The sequence below is a fragment of the Leucoraja erinacea genome, chromosome 1 (genome assembly GCF_028641065.1).
Source record: "Leucoraja erinacea ecotype New England chromosome 1, Leri_hhj_1, whole genome shotgun sequence".
NCBI classification, from domain to species: domain Eukaryota; kingdom Metazoa; phylum Chordata; class Chondrichthyes; order Rajiformes; family Rajidae; genus Leucoraja; species Leucoraja erinaceus.
In genome coordinates, this window is record NC_073377.1 from 159,604,643 (window position 1) to 159,621,908 (window position 17,266).

The 17,266-nt window shown below is 37.0% G+C and overlaps 1 protein-coding gene across 1 annotated transcript in view; it reads right to left on the minus strand.

The window, feature by feature from the left end:
• Window positions 1-17,266, minus strand: part of lrba (LPS responsive beige-like anchor protein) — a 661,684-nt gene that overhangs the window by 489,693 nt on the left and 154,725 nt on the right. The window contains exons 31-33 of the mRNA XM_055646656.1: window positions 15,527-15,605; window positions 15,056-15,189; window positions 7,608-7,669 (exon numbers count right to left, since the gene is read on the minus strand). Of these exons, the coding sequence (XP_055502631.1) occupies window positions 7,608-7,669; window positions 15,056-15,189; window positions 15,527-15,605 (275 nt within the window). The remainder of the gene's footprint in view (window positions 1-7,607; window positions 7,670-15,055; window positions 15,190-15,526; window positions 15,606-17,266) is intronic.

Consider the following 17,266-nt stretch of genomic DNA (forward strand, 5'->3'; position numbering starts at 1 on the left):
TCTCATGTTTATAAGTCCTCTATAGGCTAAAGATATTTTGAACAATAAGTTATCACAAAAATATTCATTATTTAGTTGATACTGGTACATGTACCTTCATTGTAATGTTTCCGACATCTTCCACAACTTTTAAAGAAAATGAACCTCATCTGCTTACTCCTATTATTATACTTTTAAAAAGCTGGCAATCTCAATCATTGCCCAGAAATAATCATGTATTTTAATGTAAAGCAGCACTGCATGTTTTCCTGATTTATAATAACTCTTGGAAATCAAGCCTAAGGCTACTTGACATCAGACTTTTATTTAAACTACTTGATTTTATATCTCAATTTTTTCTGAATAATTCTACAAAGTAAGAATTTCAAACAGATGATCAAGAATAAAAAGATTAACCTAACCATACCAATGATTAAGAGGATAAATTAATTCAAGATCATGCAAAATCTAATCATTCCCAATTCATGCAGTTATCTAATAGCAACCAGGCCAACAATTAGAAAATTATAATTTATTTTATTCATATCCTTCATGTTGGAAACTGGGACTGGATATTTTCCAGGTATTGCTGAATGCAGACATAAACTACTCTATTAGCTGAGAAACTGCAAATAGATGTGACATAATGTGCTGACAGCCTGTTTTCTAATCATACAGAAGGAAGTCAATTGAAGAAGCAACTTAGAAGAGGGCAACATTTCCCTCTGGAATTCCTGTGTTGTTGCTTCAGAATTGAGGTTACTAGACTCCAACAACCACAAACAAATGTGACTCCATTTTTCATCTGACTTCAATTTTACTAAAATTCCATGAAGCCACAATTGGTCAAAATTCTATTCTAATATAAATATCAGTCAATTAGCTAGCTTTTAGAACAATAGTATCAAGGATTCACCCTTTAAAGAAAATGTCTGCAAAAATACCAACTCTGTGTCCATTATAATAGTCTTGGATTAATCAAGTTATACTTTTGTTCATTACAGCCTATACAGCCTATATAAGTTTCTGTTTCTGGCTACCCAACGTGGAATGTCTTCATAACTGGATAACAAATTCCCAATCTATTTCAAGGCACAGATCTTTCATCCTGTTGCTACAACTCTGGCTATGACTTAACTGTTTTGCCGCAAAAGACCAAGGAAGGGTGATGGTGTTGAATCCTATGTCGTCAATGAATAAGCAGTCTAGCATTTGTGTCCTTATCGTCCAGATGGTCCAGAGCAGGATGGGAGCTAGCAGAAGATGGCTGACCAGCATTATTACAATGTTTATCATTTAAAATAACTAAAGATAAGATCCACATTTAATAATTGTAACAGAATGTGCAGCAGATTGCCAAAGTATGATGCAACTTTTCAGGTGGAAAAGTTTAGAAACCAAAGGAGAGAAAGAAAAGATACTAAATCCACGCAAGTGAAGATGAACATTTTGAAGGAAAATACAATTTTGGCAACTATTTGAAAGGGCAGGCTGTATATTAATGAATTGTGACCTTATTTTCAATGTAATCTTTCTCCTGGTACAGAGGTCACCTAATTTATTTTGTCATCACACCAATTCTGTTTTTTCCCCCCTTTGCCTTCAGTCCAACCCCCCACCAATTCTCCGTTCTAATTGTAAAAACAGAATTTAAAAACAAAATTTTGTTAATCTCAGTAAATATTCAAATATTTTTAACACTCAAAAGCAGATTTCTAGAGATACAATGAATCCAAAGTTATTTCCTACATGAATATATGAGGAATATCAGTGCTTTTGAGCTTAAAACCTTGGGTACCATGATAATTGTTCAACATAACCATCTGATTTCCAATGGTATCCATTCCTTATGAAAACAAAAACATCTATTTACTTTCCAATATTATATAAAATTGAGCCAGAAAGGCTAACCACTTTCTTTTGGTGTTGTATTTCTAAACTTAACTGATCTAATCAAAGCTTTATGTAGAGGTAACATAATTTACACTACAACATATTCAAGTCCCTTGAGACAAGATCCAAGGCTGCATTAGCCCTTTAATTTTTTTTTCATGTTTTAATGATTTCAGGACTTGAACTCCTAAATCTCTCAAGTCTTCCTGAATTACTAGCTTCTCAGTTCAGAAAATACTATGACATATCTTTCTTGTGTCCAAAGTGGATGACCTCAATTCCCCACACTGCACTCCATATGCTACATTTCTGCCTACTCACTTAATCTATCATTGTTCATTTGAAAAACTCTCATCCCTCTCCACAACCAAACTTATTGCATCAACAAACATAGGTTACATCTGAACTGAGAATTATAATGGAAACTTTATTATTAACGTTTTTGTATTGCAAATCCCATATTAGGTGCAGTACGATTTTCATCCCGATACTAACTTACAACTGAAATAAAAAGCTGAACTGCTGTCTGGTTGGCTGGAGGCATACAGCACCTTTTCTTTTGTTTGAATGTCAAAGTGAAACATTGATTGAAGTTAAACATTTATATCTATTTTTAATACTATAAACCTTCGTAGAACAAAATACACTGCACACTACTTAAGATACTATTATCACTCAAGTGGAAAAACCCTTTACATGGTAACTAAATACCTGAAATAGTATAAACTCTCCATTGCATTAACACACATTAATATTAGAGATGAAAATAGTGAAATAGTTTTGTTCCATGTGAATAACGAAAACAAAATACCGTCCCCAATATGGTAAAAACAAATGCCCCTACAAAGCTGAACGTGTGCAACATTTTTTAAATTTTACTCTCAAGAAATATCTTAAACCTTTCGCTGTGTGATGGTTCAACTGTCATCTAAGACACCTATTCTGTCTGGAATGTAGCACTTTAAAGCTACTTTTTTTTATATAAGTCTGCTGCATCCGCTTCTGATAAATGAGAAAAGAATAGATGACCTGGCAGAAGGCTCAGACAATAACATGTGATTTACAGGACATGAATTCAGCTACTATAAGATTTATCTGACAGGCCTCTCCGATAGTGGACTGTTCAGTATCCGATAGAATGATTTCTAGTCTGGGAAATCAACAACTGAGTAGCCATACACATTATTTATTTATTAGATGTTTTGGGTTGAAACCATTTTTAAATGATGCACTTCAAAAAGCGCAGCAATAAATACAGCTTTAAAACTGGAATTGAGGTAATGTTATTGGAATATATGTCAGACTGAATTAGTATGGGGCCAAAAGGACATTGATAAAATGGCCTTGAATGGCATGACAATGGATTAAAGAAACAAAAGTTACCCCAATAAGCTCAGGATACTTGAAAGAAAAACACTAATATCAAAAATATATCATAGCAAGGATAATAGCACAGAAGAAATGTACACCTTCTTTACATGTTAGACGATTTTATGTTCGCATAGCATTTTGTTAAATCAGATCATCTCTAATCATTATTATGTTAGTAACACAAGTAAAGGTATTCCCAATGCTTTAGCTCAACAATAGCAAACAGTAGACATTAACCTCAAAATAATTTGTTGCCTTTCTATTTAACATGCATGTTCATGCACCCCTTTGAAAATGTTGTCTCATTTGTTTCTATAACATATTACTTGAGTCAAATGAAAATTACATATAATTATTAGACAAACATGTCGAAGTCAACCCAAAGAGCCTACATGTTACTTATATGTACAGAAAACCACACAATTAAGCTCAGTAAGTTTGAAATCTGCTGCAATAAAGCAGACTGTTTTGATTTGCATCTGCAAAGGACATTTTTGCTGAATACATTTACTGCAAACATACTTGCATGGTTAGTAATGAACATAAGTCTACAGTATGGAAACATATATAATATTTCTGTGACCCATATCAAAAAAAATTAAATCAGTCATAATTATTGCAATGAATACAATTTAATTGCTGTACAGCAATTGAATTCTATATAGCTTCCTGTATACTATTTCTTCGAGAAAGTGTGCTGAATTAAACAGCAAAAATAACAAAAGCTACATGGAAGATTTTTTTAAATGAAATAATTCATTCAAGGTATTTTCAAAGCTTACAATTTAAGAACAAAATATAAAACACCTACTTTTACCTTTTAATGCCAGTTTTTGAAAACATTTGCAATATCTAACAATTTCATTCATAATTGTACATCCTGTGAAATGAACTGGATTGAGCGAAATGCATTGCAAAATATGTCAAAGTCACATGTAAGCAAGCAATCCTCAGCTACTAAAATGTAGTCATAAAAATCTATGGAAAAGCCACAGAAAACCCTTTCCAGTAAAAAAAAACTAAATCGATACTCAACAATGAAAGTAACAATTATTCTATTTTAGTCTGCATCATAACAATGGATAGCACATTTGAAGCTATTAAGCTGAGACTAATCTTTATGTGATTAAAATCATGATTTTATGACCTGTGCTTTTTGATCTTTGACACTCATCCCACTCCATCTACCCTACAAAATTAATTAAGATTTTAAAATGAAAATACCACATCCCACCCCATCTCCCCTCTAAAATTAATCAACCACAATGTATCCAATACCTACATCTTCAAAGTGTCTCACTGAATTCTTAACTCAGATTTCATGCGTTCATGTCAGCAAGATGTGGCCTTTTAATTATATTTGTAATGCCTGATATATATATGGTCTAAACTTAAACAACGTTTCCCGTCTTAAAAAAAGTTATTTTTTCTCGACAATTCATCTTAACTCTCCACTATAAAATGTTTCAATCCATCTAAATCTCACCATCCTCCAAGCAATATAATGAACCCACGAGATCAATCTCCCCGACCTCCATGAAATTAGAATGGCATTAAAACACATCTATGACATGTATGATAAATAGGTACATCAGGCTTCGTAATCTATTAATGCAGCCCATACAAGTTGCAGCATTTTGGCCCATAAGTTTCAGCCACAAAAGAATAATCTTAGGAATCATATTACAGGTGCAACTTGCTTGTGCAAGGGAGAGGGAGAGCTAAGCAAACCAGAGAATAACAGATAGGGACAGCAGGGCCTGTGGGGGGTGAGGTCAATGGAATGATGGGCGATGTTTGAATAAGAGGTTGGGGGCAGGGGGGGAGGGTGGTCGCTCAAAGAAGGGGTGGGGGGGACATTCAAATAAGAGATCGGGGGGGGGGGGGGAACACTCAAAGAAGAGTTTGGGGAGTGCTCGAAGAGGTGGAGGATGGTGCTAGCAGATGAGGTGGAGGATGGTGCTCAAAGAAGAGATGGGGGGGGGCTCAAAGATGAGATAGGGAGCTCAAAGAAGAGGTGGGGAGCTCAAAGAGGTAGGGGAGCTCAAAGACGTGGGGAGGGGTGCCTGAAGGTGGGGGGGGGGGGGGGGGGGGGGCAATCGCAGAAGAGGTGGAGGGGGCTCCTAGAAGAGGTTGGGGTGGGGGGCTCGAAGAAGGGAGGGGCTCAATGAAAGTAAGATGACAAGCGTGTGAGTGACGAGAGAAGGTGTCCGTCCGCAATGGAATCCACAGCAAGATAATTTGTGAAGGAGCTAACACCCTGTCCAGTTAGTTACATTTTAGTTATGGAATAAAATTGCTCTTTTGATAGAGCACAATGTTTACATGTAATTCCCATTATTTACCAGTCCAATATAGTTCATCCAATTCAAAAAATTAATATAGATATATTAACCAAGATATTATTACAAAGATCAATGAGGATCTTCATCTACAGCATCGTAACAACATTGTCTATCCAATCATTTATCCACATTTACAGCAAAAATATCATAGCTGTATTTCTGCCCCCACAGAACACAAATATCAGCATACTTAGTTCTGCGAATTATATACATCAAGTAATGGATATCACCGTGCCTGTAATTTAAAGGTGAAATAAAGGGAATTTCAACAGATTTCAGTTTGAGTCAACCTTCAATAAAATGTTTTACTATAAATAATTGTACCAATTAAAACACACGATATCCTTCACACTTCCTTTTATACTGCTTGTAATTTATCTTGTACGATCTCTAATGTAGCAAGTTAAAATATATTCACAGATGCATTGTTCTGCTTAGTGGTTTATTTTGAGATCTATTAAGTGTGATATTCTCAAGTAAATGTGCTTATTGCACCATATTGACATCATGTAGCATTGACTTTTCACACCTTCTATGATTCTTTCATTTATATTCATGACCTATCCGTCAGCACAGCCTAAATAAATTTGGCAACATACTCACTAAAATGAATAAATCGATGCAAAGGAACATTAATGATGCATTATCCTTATTTGTCAGCCAAGTAAACCTTTAGGTTGTAAATGAAGGTCAAAAGCTTTGAAAAGGGTCAGAACCCATGACCTCCGAAGCCTCATTCTCACCAGTTACAGCTCTTGCTTTATTCATGGTCTCAAAGTAATGTGTTGAAAACTTCTGAACACATAAATTAATTTCCAAGTTAGTACAAAAGGAAATATCCAAATAAAGATACTCACTGCCTCACCTAAAGAATCTATATATTTTTATATTTTATCAAATGAGAAAAAAGTAAATCAAAATTAATGATCTAAAAGGGAAAAAAAGCTTCTTTCGGATCCCTTATAAACAGCACAGTGAATGATTAACCTTGCATGAGATTATTTTAAAACACAAAAGCAATCAAAATTAATTTAGCTGTACAATTTCTTAAATATTTCTATAATTCACCAAGTTGACTGTAAAATGTGTTTATTATAATCAGTGGTGCAATACATACATCCGAACATGAACATGCAGGATGTATTCCATCAGGTCTATATCAAAGGAGCAGCAAACGACTCCGAAAGAACCCTTCTTCATGCAGGAAAACCATGTCCAAATTTGCTTTTGGAAACAGCAGAGGATGCAGGTTCCTCCAATCCCTTTCTACGTTTTCCCCAAAGAACAGGAGTATACTTGACGATATAATAATTTGGATGACACCGATATCACCGATTCATGCCCCAACGCACGAAATATGTTGATAGGTGATCAAGTCGCCCAACCCCCAAAATCTGTTCATCAAAATGGCCAAAAACCTTTGAATATCTATAAATAGCTCTAACATTAACAGGCTTGGAAACTAATAAAAGCAAAATCAAAAGTATCATACTATTAATAATATTAAATATTACAATAACACAGATTTTAATATACCCCAAAATTTCAATTAATGCAAATTTTAAATGACCTAACTTACATACTTCCTTTCAAGCGTTTCCACAATACGGAGATGACTGAAGTGACTAAACCTGTAGATGTCCCAGAACAGAATGACTATAACAATAGCCTCCTGTGAAGAGGGACTTCTATGTTTACAAGTGGCTCTCAGAACAATATTTAAACTGGCCCTCTCACAAAGATGTTATGCCTCCTTGTCATTACCTGTTCCAATTTGGTATACTGCACAAACATCACCAGACAATCAGCATGCTACGATGATAGTTCAATAACATGTGCCACAATTATAATTTGAAGTAGAGGGCACTATTTAATTTGCAGTGTAACAGTAAACACTATCCAGTTATTACATACATTGTTTGATTTTCAATTCCTGTTCGTTCAATAATAAACATTTCAGTCAGTGGAACAATATGCCACAATTTCAACAGTATTTATTTGTGACCTGCAAAGACTTACCTGGGAACACAGTAACATGACCAACTCCACAACAGAACTGCTGGATTTCATACAGACCAAGCCTAAAAGGCAGAAAAAGCACCAAATTAAAATGCATTTGTAGAAGTAAGGAAAATCTATATAGTATGGTTGCAATAATTATTTGGCGGTGGAATGGGACTGACCACTTTGGTTTACAAGGAATCTGCAACAACTAGGCCAAATGGCCTTTTACTAGCTCTAACAATTCCTTGAATCCTATTTGATTCTTAACAGGACACCATCATTATTAGAATATTTCAGAACATTTCAATCACCTTCCGCAAATCTTCAGCAATAGTAATAGTTTCAACAGAGCATTTACTGGTATTCTAATATTAAGTGTTTTAAGTGCTATTTTTGGTATTTAAGAACATATCTGAATGTTCTTGGTTCTTGGTTTCTTGGTCCTCCAAAATATTCCAAATGGAATTTAAACTGGAGGTACTGAATGTACAATTCAGAATCTCTGGTATCAGCAATAGTGCCTGCATGAAATGACCAAGGATTCAAACTTGATTCCACACATCACAGTACATAATCTACACAGAAATTTCAATGTAATATTACAATATTGTGATAAAGGATACAACAGTCTGTATTTGTAAAATCACCTGGAATTTTAAATCTGCAATCATTTTCATTTTGGAACAGCTTTTTATTTATTTCAGCACTGCTGATAGCCAAAACCCAAGATATCAGTTTGCTCTACTATTTTACTATCAATTGAAAATGCTGAATTTAAATTGAGACGGTCGTCAAATGTAAAAATCGATCTATTTCTTGGTTGTGCATCTATTTTGGTTTGCACAACTAAAGAAAGAGAATGTAACAATTAGAACAAATGAATGAAAGGTGGAATACAAATGCACATTGCAAGCAGCTATATATCAGTTCCTGACATAGCACCATACAGTTGTCTGATACAAGGAGTCTATTTTTTTCTGCTTACTATAACCATCCCAGTGACAAGGATTCTTCAGCTGACTGATCACTATTCCCTATACCACTACAATAAATGATTATGAATGATGCGGATTTGTTAGTGCTTCTTAATAAACTGCCCTGATGCAGTTTCCCTCTTCCTGATACAAGGTCATTATAAAATGCTGTGATAAGTTTACACGATTACTGTGCTGAATCCAAGAACCATTAGCCTTCATGACTATAATGTAATCTTTTTTCCTTGAGTGTTCTGGAAAGCTGTACTGTGCAACACTTGCACGGCTAAAAATCCATATGTATACAGATTAAAGATTTCAACTCAATTTCATGCAAATTTGAAAAGGGAGTCTTCATCCAAAGATCACTGAGTCATTGGTAAAACTAATATTCTGTCTGCACAAATTAGATTTGAATGTTTATATCATATTCCAAGGAGAGATCAGTGACACCGAAAGTGAAATAAAAGGTGAATATATATATATATATAACGTTCTCATAACATCTAAGAAATATCGTGCCAAATAAAGATGAAAATTTCCCTTTACGAAACAAAGGAATTAGAGAATTTGTGCATTCAAGTTAAATAATTGATTGAATTTTCTTTTCATTAATTAGAGTAGCTCAAATCAACTGCAGGGGGTTCCCAACATATTTCTCACTTTTATTTTGAATAATTTGAGTAATGTATCAACGATTGCCATTTTTTTTAATGGTCATCTCTCCTCCCATCTCTTTCTCCAAAATTGCTTAGTTTCTGTTTCAAAATGTTACAATAAACCGTATTATGTGCCTTACCACGGCACCAAATGTGTACAGCATATGTCATATTGATCCACAATATCTACATTTTGCTACCCATACCACACAGGTTATTATATATGCAGAGAGGGGAAATGGCTCCATGACCTTTGCTTTCTCCGTTACTCTCTGCCTTCAGCCCTCCAGCTATCAATCAAGTTTCCATTTTGTTTTCTGGCAGCAGACATCCCAAACACTCTTATTAGTACTTTGACCCTTGACCCCCCTCTCTGTAAACCTAGCAGAACCAAAAGCAGTTTTAAAAAAGGCACTAGCTACTTTATGGGTTTCATGGGATTACAAAGGGCTTTTATGAATATTAAAATGACAAGTCTTAACTTCATTTTGTTTCCTATTCACTTCCTTTTGCACAATGATCAAACAAGGTTAACATGTTTGAAAGCATCACAAGGAAGTCTGCCCTCTATCAATAAATTAGCTAATTATATAATAATGTAGTTGTCAAAGTAAAATGAATCCATTGTTTTCTTGAGAGATGTAACATAGTGAGAAGAAACAGTGACACGATATGTAGATTGAAACTAAACAGGCAAGACATGAAATTTATTATTAAATGGATATATATTCAATTTAGATTCAGGCATACAAATATGAAAATAAAATATAACTGGCATAGACAAATTATGTGACAGGAATAGAATATGTATGTATAGGTCCCATGTGCATGTTACACCATGCTTTTTTGGTGTTAAAGATAAAAGGCACATTTGCTTTTAATATACATTATAATATATACATTTTAATAACATTATGCATAACCCTTGCATCATGCTATCATGCTACAGCATTTTTCACCACTCTGCCAGCTCAGGAGCACACTCAGAACAATTTATTCTTTCCCCATTCTAAACTGGAGCACATTGTGGAATATCTGAAACTAATCAAAAACATTTAACAGCATTAACTATGTATTAAAATCTAAAATTCTAGTTCCCTCCTCAACTCGCCCAAGCATTGATTAACTCACGTTGATTATTCCAAAGCCTTCCCAGACAATTGCATACATCCTATCGTCCATAAATCTGAGGTGACCAAACTTTGCACGTTTCTTCTAAGAAGTGCAGTTCAAGCATCAAATGATTCAACTATCATTCAGTCTTTGGCAACCGGGAGATCAGGTAGGCCCAGACGGACTGAGCGAAGGTGTTCAGCGAAACGATCGCCCAGTTTACGTTTGGTCTTATAGGTGTAAACAGGTGGAGATGGAAAGATGCGACTCGTGGTGGGATCTCGTTGGAGGGGGCAAAAATGTCGGAGGATTATGTGTTGTATGCAATGGCTGATGTGGTGGAAGTTAGGGACTAGGGGAACTCTGTCCCTGTTGCGACTGGGGGTAGGGGGGTGCAAGAGCGAACCCCCGTTCCCTAAAAATGGAGGACATCTCTGATGTCGTGTATGGAACACCTCATCTTGGACACAGATGCAGCGTAGGCAGAGGAATTGAGAGTAGGGGATAGAGTCTTTGCAGGAAGCAGGGAGGGAAGAAGTGTAGTCTAGATAGTTGTGGGAGTCAATAGGTTTATAATAGGCATCAGTTGATAGTCTATTTCTGGTGATGGAGATGGTGAGATCAAGAAAGGGGAGGGAGGTGTCAGAGATGGTCCAAGTGGATTTATGTGCAGGATGGAAATAGCTGGTGAACTTGATGAAGTCTATGAGTTCTGCATGGGTGCAGGAGGGTAGCACAGATGCAGTAGTCAAGTTCAGGGATAAGGCCAGTGTACACCTGGAACAGAGATTGTTCAACTTATCCTACAAAGAGGCAGGCGTAGCTGGGGCCCATGCGAGTGCCCAAGGTTTTGTCTTTGATTTGGAGGAAGTGGGAGGAGTCAACTAGCACCTGCAGTTCCTTGTTTCCCCAAGTTGTGGACGCAATCCAGTCCATCCACAAAACCAGCCTCCCCAACACCAATCAACTCCATCTACTTTTTTTGCCTGCCTCAGAAATCAGCCAACATAATCAAAGACAATTCACACCCGAGCCATTCCCTATCCTTCCTTCTCCTGTCAGGTAGATGACACAAAACCTTAAAAGCAGGTACCACCAAATTCAAGAACAGATCTCTCATATTCTGACCTTGCACTCTACCATGTTGCGGTCTATACACTTTTATTTCCAAATTTACTTTCTCCGCAGTTGTAATGCTATATCCTGCGGTTTCGCTTTTTGTTAGACTCATGTATAACATTATTGTACTCATTATGATATGATATGCCTGATGGCAGGTTGTTTTTCACTGTATCTGGACAAAATCATCCACCATTATAGCTCTCAACACTTGTGTTCCACAAGGCTAGGTCCTCAGCCCCTTACAATACATATACTTACAACAAAGTGCCCTTTGATTACGTGGCAGCTCTCACTTATTTTAACTGCTGATACCTTACTTTACAATTCCAACCGGACTAGAAGGGTGGGGAAGGGGAACATGAAATTTATAGAATTATAGCAAAGGAGGTCATTTGGCCCATCATGTTTATGTTGCCATTTTCTCAGTGCAATACTCTGATTCCATGCATTGACCCTTTCTCCACAGCCTAGCTAGTTTTCTCCACCATGCATTATCCAATTCCCTTTTCAAAGGTCGCGATAAAAAACTGCCTCGAAAATACCATATCTGCTGGCACCATTGAAATAGCTACTTTGCTGAAGGTTTCTAAAGTGAAGAGACATCTGATTGAAGGTTCTCCTCTCAACCTTCTCTTCCCCACAGAAAGCAGTCCTAACCTCTTTAATTAACCCTTGCTTGTAACCGTAATCCCTTATCCCGGGAATCATACTCATAAATCCTTTCTGGACCTACTCCGAGGTTTTTACATCCTTCCTATAATGCAGTGACTGGAACTGAAAACATTATTTCAGTTGAGACAAGGTAGGGTGGCACATTAGCATAGCTGGTGAAGCTACTGTCGTACAGCACCACAGACTCGGGTTCGATCCTGTCCTCAGGGACTGTCTGTGCGGAGTTTGCACCTTCTCTCTGTGCTCCAATTTCTTCCCGCATCCCAAGTACATGTGGGTTTGTAAGTTAATCAGTCTCTGTAAATTGCTCCTGGTGGTGGGATCGGATGCAATATTGAGATAACATGGAATTAATGTAAACAGGTTTTGTGTCAAAGTGCCTGTTTCCACTGTATCTTTCAATCAATCAATCAACACCAAAGTTTCCACACAACTTTCCAGTTTTCTGTTGATAGTTCCTCAATGTGCTCTGCACTTTCAATCCTCTTGGGTTCCTCTCTCCAGGACACCTTTTAGGCTAGTATCCTATATACTATAATACCTCGCCTCACTCTTACAGCATAAAATGCATTACATCACATTTCTCCATACTAAACTTCATCTCCCATACTTCTGCCCTTTCCACCAGCCTGTTTATAACCTGCTGCAAGCTAACACTACCCTCTTCACAATTCATAATACCGTGATGTTCTGCATCATTCACAAACTTAGCAACTGTTCCTTGCAGCCTACACCCGAGGTCCCTAATATCAATGAAAGAAAGCAAAAGAAAACAATCCTTGGGGAACACTGATGAGCAGCTAACACTCCGTAACCAAGCAATGATATGTGTATTTTATATTCCACCGGACTAAAGGGTAACTATACTGAGAACATGATTATGTTATAGAATTATCAAAAGGCATTTGGCCCATCATCTTATGCTGCCATTTGACTACATCAACCTCATCCACTCTGATTAAAGCATTTCTATCAATCTGGTTAGACACAAGTTTTTCCACCAACAAATCCATTCCATCTTGCCAAGGTCGCTCCAGGTGAAACTATCAATTCTGTCCTGGATCAATGTATCTAAAAATCTTCATCAAGGACTGTCTAGGCTGTCATTGCTGGCCTTATCCTTATTCCTTTTACTTTTGAACAAGGGAGAAGCAATTACTATTCTTCAGTACTCTATCTCCGCACCCTAGTGCCTGCAATTGTAAAATAAATTGGGTAGTTAAACAAGGAACAAAATCAAAATAACGGAAGTCTGAAATGAAAACAAAATATATTGAAAATTCTGAGCGAAGGTGAGAGAAATTGTTAAAAACTGAAAATGGTGGAAACTTTCAGCATCTGTGGAAATTCTGACCTGAAAAGTTAATTCAGTTTCCCAATATTTTCTGTTTTATTTTGGATTATCTATCATCAATCTATATTAAGGATCTGGATGAGGGAATTGAAGGCAATATCTCCAAGTTTGCGAATGACACTAAGCTGGGGGGCAGTGTTAGTTGTGAGGAGGATGCTAGGAGGCTGCAAGGTGATTTGGATAGGCTGGGTGAGTGGGCAAATGCATGGCAGATGCAGTATAATGTGGATAAATGTGAGGTTATCCTCTTTGGTGGCAAAAACGGGAAAGCAGACTATTATCTAAATGTTGGCCGATTGGGAAAGGGGGAGATGCAGCGAGACCTGCATGTCATGGTACACCAGTCATTGAAAGTAGGCATGCCCTTTGCAGCAGGCAGTTTATAAAAGCGCATGGTATGTTAGCTTTCATAGCACAAACAATTGAGTATAGTAGCACGAAGGTTCTACTGCAGTTGTACCTGGGTCCTTAATGAGATGAAAGACCTGGAGTATTACGTACATCCTTTTGGTCTCCAAATCTGAGGAAGCTAACATTATTGCCATAATGGGATTTGCAGAGAATGTTCTTTAACTGATTCCTGAGGCCTATTATGTGACTGTCTTATGAAAAAGATTGGATAGACTGGTTTATACTCTCTAGAATTTAGGAGATTGAACCTCATCACTATAGAAATTTACAAAATTCTATCAAGGGGTTGGACAGGCTAGATGCAGTTAAGAATCCTCCCGATGTTGGGGATTTTTTCCTCCAGGTGACTATCAGCTGTCCTGGATCAATGTATCTAAAAATCTTCATCAAAACCTAGTCTGTCATTGAAGAATCCTTATTTTTCACACACAGAACAAGTGGTGAAGCTCTACTATTCTTCTCTCTGCCGCAGACGGTAGTCAAGGCCAGTTCATTGGCTATATTTAAGAGGGAGTTAGATGTGGCCCTTGTGGCTAAAGGGATCAGAGGGTATGGAGAGAAGGCAGGTACGGGATACTGAGTTGGATGATCAGCCATGATCATATTGAATGGCGGTGCAGGCTCGAAGGGCCGAATGGCCTACTCCTGCACCTAATGTCTATGATTATTTATCATCAACAGCGTTTTTTATGTTCAGAGAAAGAGTAATCTAGCATAATAGACTATCACATTCATTGATTAACACTGTTTCTCTTTCCATAGATGCTGGCCTCGGTTATTTCTAGTTTTTCTCGTTTTCACTTCAATTACCAATAGTACATAGAATGAAACTGGCCTGAATATGAACTGAAATGTAGAGATAAGATGACAGAAGTAAAATCCCAAGGTTGCTGTCATTGCTCATACATTAATCAAGTTCCATAAAATCCAAGTTAGACAAAAAATACTGGAGAAACTTAGCGGGTGAGGCAACACCTATGGAGCGAAGGAATTGGCGGCATTTCGGGTCGAGACCCTTCTCCCGAACCGTCGCCAGTTGCTTCTCTCCATAGATGCTGCCTCACCCGCTGAGTTTCTCCAACCTTTTTTTTGTGTATCATTAATCAAGTACATTCTATAGGATGGAATATATGCCTTCAATTGCACTTGAAAACTTACTTGTACCCTCAATGAGCAATTCTTGCCCATGACTGCCCAGAAGAGTACGGGAAAGAAAAGGAGCAAAATCGACAAAGATCTCCCTCAGAAGAGGTGCAGCCTTCTCCAGTGCACGTTCAAGCCTGGCCGTAATACTAAAAAAGTTAAACAAAGTTAAATATTATAAACTCTGCAATAAAGAATTGATGAATTCCAAAATATGATGTTGATCTCAGGATATTGTTCTAAGATGTGATTTGGAGCTTGAAATGTGATTGCAATTCATGTAATATCATGGATCTACTCGGACGTTACTAAATGCAGCAGACATGCACTCCATCACCTCATGATTATTACGTTTACAAATAGCTAATTTGGTAGTGCAGAAATTGAGTTTAAGTAAACATGTTTATAACTCTTTTCATAAGATCAGGTAGTACAAAACAAACACAGCATAAAAGATCTCAACCAAAAGTTAATAAGAGATATTACCTCATATTAGCTACAGAGTCTTCTGGCATTGGGGACACAGTTTGAACAGACGGCAGTTTTGAGTTGGAAGATCCACCACCTAAGGGAATTCATATAATACATTTATTGGCAAAATAAAACCAAACACTATTTTATATTCAGCAGAAGTGAAATATTAGATCTTAAACTGTTTGCTCTGAACTATTTTTTCATGAGCATTAAAAGATATCAGCCTTTAAGATAATTTTGGTAAAGCTTCTCTTAAAACAAGTCTAGGATCTGCAGATCTTGAGTAGAAATGTGAAAAACAATTTTGAAATTTCCAGTTTGCATATGGAAACAAAATTGGCTAATAAAACCGGAGCTCCCAAAGAAAACCCACACAGGTCACGAGAGAACGTACAAACTCCGTACAGACAATGCCCGTAGTCAAGATCGAACCTGGGTCTCTGGTGCTGTAAGGCAGCAATTGTACTGCTGTGCCACAGTGCCACCCACAAACATAGGTTTACGGTCAGGAGGAAATTATGGCTTTTTAAAAAATATATATATAATTTGTTAAGTATATTGGACAAGCCACCAGAGGAGGTAGTTGAGGCAGGTACTATTACAATGTTTCAAAAACATTTGGACAAGTACATAGATAAGATAGGTTTAGAAGAATATGGGCCAAACACAGGCAGGTGGGACTAATGTAGATGGGTTATGTTGTTTGGTGTGGTCAAGTAGGGCCGAAGGGTCTGTTTTCAGGCTGTTGACTATATGTTGTGTATCGGTGTTCAAATTAATGGGAAATAATAAAGTTAAGAAATGCTCCTGAAAAAGCACTGGCCTGTTTTGCAACACGTTAGAAGGTATGCTGCTAGCGAGGGGGGGGGGGGGGGGAGGTTGGAATTCAATGAATGATTATACTAATGGATTCTTGCTATTCTGTTGCATCTAGTACTAATCTGACTTTTAGCCTGGTGTAGTTTCACCTTAAGATTAATGGAGAGCAATTACTATGCTCCCATACATCCCAAGTTGGAATCTGATTTTTAGATCGAGCTTGTATGTTCGTCACTGAATCATGCGAGTTGCTTCACTTTGTGGTGATGGAGAAATAAGGAATGTAAGGAGAAATACTGTGGTACAATTTCAAGCTGCCCTGGAGTGCCTCGTGTAGATTGTTATAAATTTATAGCTTCGCTAGGTAATTTAATATTGACAACCATTAAAAAGCACTTTGATGTGGAACTGCACAAAAATAAATATGTAAATGTGATAAATTGTATATTAAAAGAACATTAATAAAACATTTTATATAACAGGCCATCACCGGCTGATGAACCGGTTATGTTTTACAGAAAACTAGAAGTTGATTTTGCCCCCAAGTGGGGGAATACACAAAAATCACTGAACATGGTAACCCTAGACCTAGATCAGCCGTGATCACAATGAATGGCTCAAATGGCCGAATGGCCTCCTCCTGCACCTATTTTATATGTTTCTATGTATGTAACAGTATGGTAATGGTGGCATCGAAGGCACACAAGACTGATAAGAAAGAAAAATGACTAAAAGTGGATAGGAAGAGGAAACATGTTCTGACATACAAGTGCCCCCCATAATGTTTGGGACAAAGACCCATCATTTATTTATGTGCCTCTGTAATCCACAATTTGAGATTTGTAATAGAAAAAAAAAATCACATGTGGTTAAAGTGAACGTCAGATTTTACTATACATCTTAGACATTAGACAATAGGTACAGGTGTAGGTC